Source organism: Antrostomus carolinensis, unplaced genomic scaffold, assembly GCF_000700745.2.
Source record: "Antrostomus carolinensis isolate BGI_N321 unplaced genomic scaffold, ASM70074v2 scaffold50794, whole genome shotgun sequence".
In the NCBI taxonomy this organism is placed as follows: domain Eukaryota; kingdom Metazoa; phylum Chordata; class Aves; order Caprimulgiformes; family Caprimulgidae; genus Antrostomus; species Antrostomus carolinensis.
The window spans coordinates 18,738-30,025 of record NW_010311056.1 but is presented as its reverse complement, the minus strand read 5'-3'; the positions used below and the strand labels follow the sequence as shown (position 1 = coordinate 30,025).

Genomic DNA, 11,288 nt, shown 5'->3' with positions numbered 1-11,288 from the left:
CTATCTATCTATCTATATATATATATATATCCCTCAACTTTTTGCACTCTAGTATGTTTAACTTGCATTTTTCTGCAGCTTGTAAAACACTTTCTTTCCCATTTTGTCTGCCCAGTCTTTTTCCAACATGGCCAAGGCCTCTGTGGTCAGCTTTCTTGCTTCCAGATTAGTAGATCATGGTGTACAATAGGGAATTGTTCTGGATAGAAAGGAAAACAGCAAGAAAGTGTCCCTGAGATAAGGTAGTTATTAAGATGGTGAGTTGTTCTTAGAGAAGGAAGTTTTCCACTCTCCTTCAAAGATAATTTATAAGGTCAATGTATTGTATAAGGCTTCCACAAAATGACTGCTTTGGGAAGAGGTTATTCAGAGCAGCTTCTCCTCATGTGTGAGACACCGTCTCTGTCCCTGTGTATACATCTCCAAGAAATATCTTTCTGGCACAGGTAACTTGAACTTTTTTCAGATGAGTTTTTACTGCTTTAAATACAGATTTAAATATTTTTAGTCTATTAGAAGACATCTATATTTTAGTGTTGCTTACTTGTCTGCAGGTATAAACAGATGTCCAGACTCTGGTTTTGCTAGTATTTGGGTTAGCTCACTTTTTATGGAGACAACTTCAAGCTGATATTCCTCAAGTGCCTTTTGAAGTCCTTTTGAAGGATAAAGGCAGTTCTAACTTACAGGGTAAAATTTTTCCCATCATTCTCTTCATGAAGAACAGTATGAGGTATTTTCACGCTGTATTTTCATGTTAGGAATCGTGAGGAGAGAGTGGTATGGAGATGGTTCTGTTTGAATACTCATAATCAAATGATACTAATGTTGATTAGGTGTCTGATTCAGTAATGCAGTGATAGTAGAAAGTGAACTCACTGCAGAAAGTGGGGGTGGTAGTCATCTCATGTTACCATTAGAGCTGTGAATACTTATTCAGAAGCTTTCCCCAAAGCTGAAAAATAATATTATGAGGCAAACCAGTTACATAGCTAGTCTTTCTACTACCCTTTTGAAAAGTGCCATATGTTTCATAACCTTTCCAAATAGCCTGTTCTAATAGGCATATGGTGGAAGAAAATTATTTGGATGGTCTTGTATTTGGAAAATCTATGTTCATCTGGTGGCAAAGATCGTGTTTACCTGAGCTAATGAGTGGAATGCTATGTGGGTATGCTCAACTGCTTGGGATTAGTTTATCAGTGCTTAATTTTGGTGTTGTGTTAGTCTTCCTGACTCTTGATAGCAACTGTGAAAGTGTTTCTTACCAGTTTCCTGCACTCTAGATTTCGGGAGATCCTACCGTTGCAGAACTAGTAGCAGTACAGGGCTGGCTCAGAGCTGGTGTTTGGCCTGACCAAAATGCTTTCCTAGAATCTCCTTTACTATGGAATGTGGCCTAGAAATCCTGGAGTGAAAAGAGCAGTACTAAGCTGGAGCTGATGAGTCCTGATAGCATGAGCTGTGCAGTCAGGTGTCCTTGTAGTACATCCTGGGTTCTGCTAATACGATCTAGAGATACATGAGCTGATTGTGTATAGAACAATGTCTTTGTTAGCAGGATTTACTAGCTTGGACTCTGTGCTTAGGAAAGCAGCTATGGCTTCTGGACCCAAACTGGCTTTGAAATCAGTATCCTGGCAGTATAAAAGTCTTTTACAGAGATTAATGAATAATATTGACATCAGAAGTGCTGAATTACTAAACAAAGCTATAACTTGCTTACATAAGGGAACTGTTTCCAAATCTTTCTTCCTGTGGTGAGTGTTATGTTTTGGAACATAGTTTTGTTGTGTGGTAATCTGTAGTTCTTTGCTCTGTCAGCATTACATGTGGTGCATAACTGAGGGTATTTTATTGAGAGGGAGAAGAAGAAATCTAATTTGTCATTTACCAGACTCCTGAAAGGTGATGTCTCATTAGAGCTTTTTAAACTACATTAATGTGTGTTATCTCCCTATGCAATGGTATATCTGGGTCTAAACAAGAAGTGCTCTATCGCTGCAGGTCTAGTAGTGTGCTTTTTCTAGTCAAAGTGCCACTTCTACCAGCAAAAGTTCTTGCCCTATTATAGCTTTTCCTTGCCATGCTGCCTTCACTGTATACAAGAGAAGGTGGCTTCATGAACAAAAACTTAGTTTTGCTGGCCTAACTGAATTTTTATTATTCCTGAATGGCACAACTATGCTAACAGGAGTTTCTGGAGTGTAGTGGCTCAATGCGTTGTGTAAGCAGAAGGCCTTTGTCTTTCCCATATCCGTCTTCCCACACACGCTGGAGATCTGTATCAGTGAAATAGTTACGACATTGTAAAGTGTTGTATGGTGATTGAAATATGTAGCACTGGAATAGAAATAACTGAAATCTTAGATTGTCTCAGGCTTTCTGCAAAATATAATGGATATTGCTGAGTTTTTTTCTTAGCAGTTTTTTAGTGTGCTGGTCCTTCCCTACCTTCCCAACTCTGTGAAGACACAGACAAAAAACCCCAAAACATAACAACAAACCTAGAAGCAAAACCAAAAGCTAAACATTTGTGGAAAACAGGTAATTTATGTTCCTCTTAGCCTTTGAGCCCTGCCTGGAACTCCTGAAAGTATGGAAAGTTACTATGAGGCTGGGTTTTAAAGCAGAAGCCTTTCTGATCAACTTTGTGTTGTGGAGTACCAGATGCACAGTGAATGGGCGAGTTCTTTGTTCCTTTGTGTTAAAGCTGAAAACAAGGATAATTACTCAGACTTTAGGATTACAAATGTAAATGGTGTATAGAAAACAGGGTAGGTAAATGCAGTTATTCAAGGAAAAACAGTTTCTCCCTCAAACAGAATAGCTGTTGAGCACAGATTCAGGGAAACCAATGGTAATGAGAGAAATATAGGTAAAGACTTTATTATAACATACAATATGCACTTGGCCCAATTTCTCCTTTCAAAGATATATTTAAGTTATGTCAACTCACAGTTTCTGCATTGCTACCTCCTGGGTTTTTATTTAGGTCAGGGTGAGTAGGTTGAAGCTGGTTGTGCTTCTCTTCCCCTCTTTCCTTCACACTGTACTTACTGATCTAATTCTGAACTTCTCAGTATCCAGTTGCCAAATGTCTAATGACATCCCTTGCAGGATTAGAGTTTGCTGGCAGAGAACAGATACTGTTCTTCCCAAACCTGTTGTAAAAGAATTCTCATGAACTTCCAAATATCATGAAGATAACTGCGGAATCTTGTTTTCTACTTATAGTTACCTGACAAGATAAAACTTTGCTTTGTCTTGTTACTTTTCAGCTCCCACAGTGTAGCAGAGGCAGACAAAACTTCCAAGTCTTGCTTCTGTCAACCCTCCAACAAAAGTAAGACTTTCAAACGCTGCGTACGCTTAATCATTCTGACTTCAGTGCTGTCTTTTTTTTTTTTTTTTTTTTTTTTTTTTTTTCTTCTTGCTGCATTGGTGAACCAGTGGGACATGAACTAATTATACTTTTCAGGGACAGTGGACAATGATTATGGATTGTTGAATATGTTCCAGTGTTTCTAGGGGCTTCCACATAACTTGAATGTTTACTCTTGGCTCCAGCTTGCCAGGCTCTTCTCTGTGCAGAGCATTTTGTTTAATAGAGCTTTGGATATCAAAAGGAGGAGTATAGCAAGGCTTTTGGTGAATGAACAGAGCTTTTGAGCAGAGGCTTATTTGTGCTGCTATTGCAAAAAGAACAATGTTAATATTAGATGGCTGAACCAGAGTATCCCCAAGGAGATGGTGTGAAGTAGAAGAATTTGAGAAAGCCATAGAATTTTTAGGCTTGATACCTTAATAGTAATGTTGTGTAACTTTGTGGTGAGTTGGGATGGTTCTTTGTGTGTTATCTGTAAAAGCAAAGAAATGAGTAATTCTATTGAAATGGAGTTTAAGATGTATCATGAAATTTGAGCAGTAGCATTTTCTGAATCAGCTCTGCATTTCTAATTTGAGTATGGAGTAGTTAGAGAGGTGTTTTGAAATACATGCGCTTTGGCATATAAAATTCAAATATCTCAAAGCAGATATTGTTCTGAATTTTTACTTCTTTTGAAAATTAATTCCTTGGGTTTTTTTTCCTCAGTCAGCTTGTATTAGAAAACCAGGAAGAAAATTTGGTGTTCAGTAGAGTGAGTAATTGTTTAAAGCTTGGTTTTGTGCACATTTATAGGCCCTTTACTGACTTTCTGCATGTTTTTTCCCCATGTCCTGCGAGTAGTGGCTGGGCCAGAGTCAACACATGCTGTGAATAACTGTGTGCTAGTTTTAATTTGTTCAGGTGTCCTGGCTGGGCAGCTGTCAGGCCAGACAGAACATAGAACTGAAGCTCATGTTGAAGTATTGGCAACTGAAGTTGCCAATTTGATTTGATTTTTTTTTTTTACATTTCCACTATTTTTTAATTTTATTACTGTTAATCTTTTAGCATCTTAAGTGCTGTCATATTCAGATAGTAGATTTAAAAGCTGTGGTTAGAGGGGAATAATCAGGGTACCAAAAATGCAAATGCTGAGTCATCATTCCCACCATAATTCAACAGCAAGTTGTATGGCATAAATTTAATTGATCTTTATCATAAGAGGAGCTTTTAAGTAGCTTTGAAATAAAATATGTGGTGGCTTGATCAGTAAAAATATTCATATTTCTCACAGAAAACTTTTATTTGCACAAAATCCAGTACTGTTAATGACTTATTTTAAGGCTATGGAAAGACAACTATTTAAAAGAAAAAATGGAGTGACATGTGAGTTCTGTCTCTGACAGTAGTATTTTTAAATGTTAATTTCCAATGTTGATTTCATGTTACGGTATTGCACAGCACACTGTCATTTTCTTTTTTTGTACATAGTGGAATATTGTGTGGTATGGCTTGCTTGAAGCATAATCAATGCAGTATTGTTGATCCCTGTCGAGTCAGATGATAGTAACAAAAGTGAAGCTAGAAAGAGCATACAGGTCACCAGCAAACAAGGAAAGACAACGGGCCATTTATTGTGTTCTCAATGCTTGCTTGGAATGGCTGCTGATGTTCAAAGCATTGTGTGGTACTTCATACAGAAATAGAACTGTGCCTTTTAATAGTTTCTTGTATGATATTAAAGCTTTAAAATTTGGCTTTCTAAAGGACTTGTCTGTATTTTAAGACTTTTAAGAAATTATACTTTCTCTGAGAACTCTGTAGGTGAAGAAAGTTATGTTAAACTTATTTTGCATCTCTGGTATGGTAAAGTAAATGTTTTAACTTGTGTCTGCATAGGTACTGCTGTCAAACTCTGAAATGAGAACTTATTCTTGCTGAAGTGTATGCAGCTAAGTCAAGGTTCTTCTGCTTGGTGGTTGTATATTGCCCATTAGTAATACAGTTCTCTCTGCTATCAGTAACAGAGAAACAATAAAAAGTGCTTGGCAGGGTTAATTAAATAAGTTATAATAGTGACTTAAGGCATATTTCAGTTGTCACTGCTTTTGTGTTAAGTATTTAGAAGAAATAAGTTCCTCCAGGACATGCTTTTGGAAACCTGCTTTTTGAAGGTTTGCAAAAATTGCAATGCAGTGCAAACATTGACACCTTTAGGAAGCTTACATCATTTTAATCCAATGCTGTGTTTGGACAGCACAGTCTTCCTTCATACCTGTTTGCATATTCATAGAACTGTTATCTACTATAGCTGCATAGCTGTTAAATGGTCTGAAGTGACACAGGACCTTGTTTTCTGATTTATTCTAGCAATCACCTATGGTGTTCAGGAAGGCTTGATACTATTTGACACTGAGTTGGTTGGTTTTATGGTTTTTTTTGCCTCCCTCTGAATGCTTAAGCATTCAGGGTGAAGACGAAGCAGGCAACTGGGCGGGAGAAAGGTGGGAAAACTGGATTGTGGTTTGACTGTTGCAGTGAGTTGATCTCAGTACAGGTTTCAGTGGTACTACTGACATGGTAATTATGATGAGTTTCTTTGATCTGACTTGGTTTGGGTGGGAGGAGGAGGAGGAGTAATCTAGTGGTCTGATTATGGGTGGGGAAGAGGACCTCTTTCATTCACTAGCACATCCTGGGCTGGATGCAAAAATCATGGTACAGCCCTGAGTGTTACTCTGCTAGGTGCAGGGTCAAATAGGGGCTATTCTAACACTTGTCTTTCTGCTTGTCTGAAGTTAGCCACAACTTTTTCTTTTCTTCAGTGTTTCCTGGTGTACCTCCCAGTATTGAAGATGTTGGGGGGAGGGAGGGTGTGTGTGGTGTGCCAGGGTGGAATCAGACTGTGTAGATTTGGACTCCACCAACTCCTGCTGCCAGGTGTTCTGTAACTAGCCATGAACAGGACTTCTCTTCCTCCTAGCAATCATAGGACTACTAGTTGATACAGTTTTTACTCAGAAATCTAAGTATAGGAATACTACTGGTGGCTCACATCAGACTATCCACTGCAGATGTTTAAAGTTATACCCATAAATGTTCTGACTTTATAAATTTTGTCAGCAAAAAGTTGTGCTTATGTGAAAGACTGCTACTATTAAAATAGTGCTTCATGCTGTTGGCTATTGTTTTGGAACAGACTTGTGACTTTTTTGACTAAGTTTATCTATTCTGACTTTGTATGAAGAAGTATTAAATACCTTCAGTTTCATTTCACCTACTACCGTGCTGCAAATAATGACTGTTAAATTTGCGAACTCAGATCACTGTGTTGAGCTTGACCCTTTTGTAGCGCACAGTTGCTGAATGAATGCTGAATAGCTGAGTTTATTTGAAGTAGGAACTACTGTTCTTATTTTTAGATGAGTATTTAAATCACTAATTTAGAGCTATCCTTTGAGCATTGGATCTGTTTCCTGTTGTTTGTCTCTATCTGGTAGAAAACAATAAGGACCGCGGAGTTTGGTTATGCCAGCAGGCTATACACTGTCTGTCTAATCTCTCTCATCTTGAGCAATCTTTGAAATTACCTATAAGATTTATCACATTTGATAACTAGTGTTCCCAAAGATGCTAAGTTGCTACAATTCTCATGAAGTTAGCTGGCCAGATAAAGAAGAAGAACCCCTCCTCAAATAAATTAGTGCCTCTCTGGGGAAGATGATGTAGTGGAAGTATCACAGCTTCTACCTTGATTTGCCAGCTTTCAGGACAATCAATTTCTGCAGCTCTTGCTTGTTAAAGCATGTGCTTCCTCTGAAAGTCAATGGGAGACAATGCTGAAAACGTGAAAATATTGCAGGGATAGAGAGCAACATTTGTAGGAGGTGTGTTAGAGGGGATGGTCAGGACTATTTCAGAAAGGGTGTGGAAACAAAGGGTATGCATCATAAAAACAAAACTTTTTTGACTCCACTTCTCTGGAAGAAAACTGTCTTAAAATGGCAATCTGTTTTTAGAGGGTAGCTAGTGTTTAGGTTATCGTTTAGGTGCATATTCAGGTTACTTGCAGAGTAGTCTTAATGCTTAAAGAAAACATTTTGAGTGTGACAACTCCTGTGTCTTGTTTAGTTTGAGAACAGTCTCCTTTCCTCTTGTTTTGGTCAGAAAATGAAGCTGAATATACTGAAGACTTTTCAATTGGTTCAACTTTTGCTCAATTACAACTACAATTAGAAAACAAAAGCCAAGCAAGACTACTTTGTCCCTTTCTCTCATACCATCACTCAAATTAAATGTATATGATACCATAGAAACTGCATCATGGTTTAAAAAAGAAGTTCCTATACTCAGATAGTAATTATAAGTATAAATACTAAACCTCAGATCCTTTAAAAGCTACTGTCTGCGGCTTATGGCATATGGATCTGTTGAAATAGTTTAAACCCTGAAGTACAGGTAAAATGTGTAGCATTAGGTGAAGGAGAAGTCTTGAAGATCACAAGTAGAGATCAGGTGCTTTGTCTTTTCATGTGTACATACTACAAATATTTTGTAAAAGAAGTATTTGGTAATGAAATTGGATGCTGGTATTTGCTTGCCATGCTGTGACAGATGGTCTTTCAACTTTTAAGTATTTAGACCAGTACATGGTGCACCAGTCAGTTGGTAAAGCAGTTCAGTCTGGAACAAAAGATGTGCAGCCACACAGGTTTTTAATGGTTCTATGTATTAACAATTGTAAACTTAAATAGATTTTGAATTAACTTATTTTCTCTGATTAATTCGTGGTTGTTTGTTTTTTATAAGGTGTGCAAACAGATTTGGCTAGGCCTATTTGATGATAGATCATCAGCAATTCCAGACTTCAGGGATCCACAGAAAGTAAAGGAATTTCTACAGGAAAAATATGAAAAGAAAAGATGGTAAGATAGCTTTACATTTATAAAGATTGCCTCTATGACAAGAAGTGAAGATGGACTGTTATCCTCACATTCTTGTGTGCTTTCTTTCTTGTGTGCTCTTTGGACTAGATTGTGCAGCTCTGTAAAGTGAAATGTTTTCTGGACTTTTGTCAGAGCTGCTACAGGAAGCAGAGAAGATGAACTATTTAAATAAGTTTCTCTGTGTAGTTCATATTGATGGTGCAGAAATGGCTTAAGGGGATATTGACAACAGTGTGAAGTGAGGGGTTAGCAGGCTTTTATTAGGAGGTGGAAGACACGTGTGGTTTTTATTAAATAAGTGCTATAAAATATTGATTACTTAGAATTCTAGTCCATTAAAAAAAAAAATCTGGCTTATTTAAATAATGAGTATTTTGCAAACTACGGATAGAATTTGTTGCAGGATCAGTGGTTTAAATAGCAAAGCTGAGATCTGAGCAGAACTCTTTATGTTAAATTCGTAAAAAACATTGCTCTTTTTGAATGTAGGTATGTTCCTCCAGAGCAAGCAAAGGTGGTGGCATCAGTACATGCATCCATATCGGGGTCTTCTGCTAGTAGTACAAGCAGCACGCCGGAGGTGAAACCACTCAAATCTCTCCTGGGAGAAGCTGCACCAGCACTGCACTTAAACAAGGGCACACCTAGCCAGGTGAGTAGTGACAGAGATGTACATCGGGACCTTTTTAGTGGCAGGAATTCTTGCAATAGCAACTGTTATCTAATAATGTCATCACTAAAGACAACTTTATTTTACGTATTTTGTTGAAGTATACAGATATTTGAAGATCTGTTTCTAAGTAAAGCTTGTTTCTATTGACAAAATTGATTTTTCTTTTAAATGATTACTTTCAGTAAGCAGAATTTTCCAGTGCAGTTGACAAGTTTAATTAAGATTGTATTTTGCATAAATATTTCTAAAATTTTGAACCTAATGTGGTATATTTTAATGTTTGGGGATTTTATTTCAAAACAATAACATGGCTGATACTGTTAACTCTGAGATTAGTAGTGAATATGCAGATTAAAAGCATGCATGTTAATTCTGTAACTGTCTTAACAAGTGGCATTCAGGGAGTGTCTATGTGCTGTTTATATATAAAGCCAAACAATATGTACTTAAAGTTTGGGGGAAAAGAGTTTTTCTTAGAACTGTTTTTCTCAAAACTGTTTTACCTTTGGGGTACAGGCAACTTTTGAATGGACCTCTTAAGATGCAAACAGAAATTTGCTGCTTGCAGCCCTGATGTAAAAATCTTCAATTTTTCTCCCCCTGTACTGAATTCTGAAGACTTTTTCAGAATGCAGTGAATAACTATTTTCCAACTTGTAAAATTAAATTTTATTGCTTGCATTTGTACAATATTTGCAGTTTTAAATACATAATTTTGAACTTGCTTATATGCTGCTATTTTATTATTCTAGGTCCTATTAATCCATGGAAATCTGCTGCAGAGTTCTTTTAAAAGCCACTGTAGTAGCATAGTCTTCCTGATACTATAGGAGGAGGGTCTGTGCTATATACAGCATGTTAAACTTGAGGACTAAATTGCTTGTTAAAGAAATATACTTAATCTATCCTTCTAGTATTTTGCAAAAGTCAGTTTGGTAAAATATCAGGTTTTATTAGCTCATTGAAATGTTTTTTGTAGTCTCCTGTTGTAGTTCGATCTCAAGGACAGCAGCAACAAGAAAAGAAACAATTTGACCTACTCAGCGACCTGGGCTCAGATATCTTTGCTGCTGCTCCTACTCAGTCAACTGCTACAGCAAATTTTGCTAATTTTGCACACTTCAACAGTCACACAGGTAAGTATTCTGAGCAGTGTATCCCTTTTAAATGTATAAAATGTAGTTTTAATTTTTGATTACTTTAGTCTAAACTTAATGAAAGAAATGTAATTTCTGTGCCTTGAGAATATTGTATTGATCGAGATTTCCTTTAGATCTTTATAAAGAAAGGTTGAAGATATAAAGGCTGGTAATCCTGCTTTTTGAAGCAGGAGTTGCTATAGCTATTTTCTATGATACGCATCATTAGACTGTTTCTGCCTACTACTAGAACTTTAAATTCTTTGGGAGAGAGAGCAAGAGGATGAGTAACAGACTGCAGGGAGAAGCTGCTATTCGACCTTCGCTTTTCCTTCTGAAAATTATTAGGAGGAGCATTCATGAAAATTAAGCAGATATAGAGACTTTATAGAGGAGTTCAAATGCATTGACAGTAACTGTCAATTTGTTAAGAGAAAAACAAAGGCTTCCTCAGTTTAAAGGATGACCACCTCTTTTGTGTGTGTGTCTATTTGAAAACTAAATACTACCCATATGGATAGCATTCTGTAGTTTCAGGAGGAATAAACAAGCTTTGAGCGTGTGTCTGGACTGAGGGTGGGGGTAGGCCTTGAATTCTTGAAGAATGACTTCAGTAAAATATATTGAGCCCTCAGGGTTTATTTCCACCCTAAGATCTTGAGCCATAGAAATCTGTCCTAAAGAAAAAGTTGATTCTGTGGTCACTGAAGGATGTTGTTGCCAACTTGCATTGTAGTTGTGGGAAAAGTAGCTTTGCCTGTCTTGTCTGAATGGGCTTTGTCGTTTTCATGTAGCTTTTCTGAGAGAAACTGATGCTGCTAAGCCAACAAGAATAAGAGATACTTCTTGCAAATCAGTCCTGAAATTGTTAATAGCTGAGAGGAAGTGTGATGAAGGGGACTTAAGGCACACCTGAGGAACTGAGCAAAGTATCAAGGCTTTCTCAAAGTTAACTTTAAAAAAACAAAACAAAACTTGTAAAATAACCAACTGAATTCAGTAATACAGAATAAGAATTGCTGTTGCAGTGTATTTTGTAAAATCTTTAACATAAAATTTCTTGTTAATCATCTTTTTGGAGGTATATTTAACTGGGAGAACTTATGCTAACTGGCCAATGTTGTACTGTGTTACTGAAGAGGCTGCAGATATTTAATTAT

General features: G+C 37.0%; 1 protein-coding gene across 1 annotated transcript in view; it reads left to right on the top strand.

Annotated features, from left to right (window-relative positions):
* Positions 1-8,179: 8,179 nt before the first annotated feature.
* The window catches only part of AGFG1 (ArfGAP with FG repeats 1), a gene marked incomplete at its 5' end in the record, with an annotated part of 16,891 nt that continues 13,782 nt past the window's right edge, over positions 8,180-11,288 (top strand). Inside the window, 3 exons of the mRNA XM_010166600.1 lie at positions 8,180-8,295; positions 8,806-8,968; positions 9,969-10,125. Of these exons, the coding sequence (XP_010164902.1) occupies positions 8,180-8,295; positions 8,806-8,968; positions 9,969-10,125 (436 nt within the window). The remainder of the gene's footprint in view (positions 8,296-8,805; positions 8,969-9,968; positions 10,126-11,288) is intronic.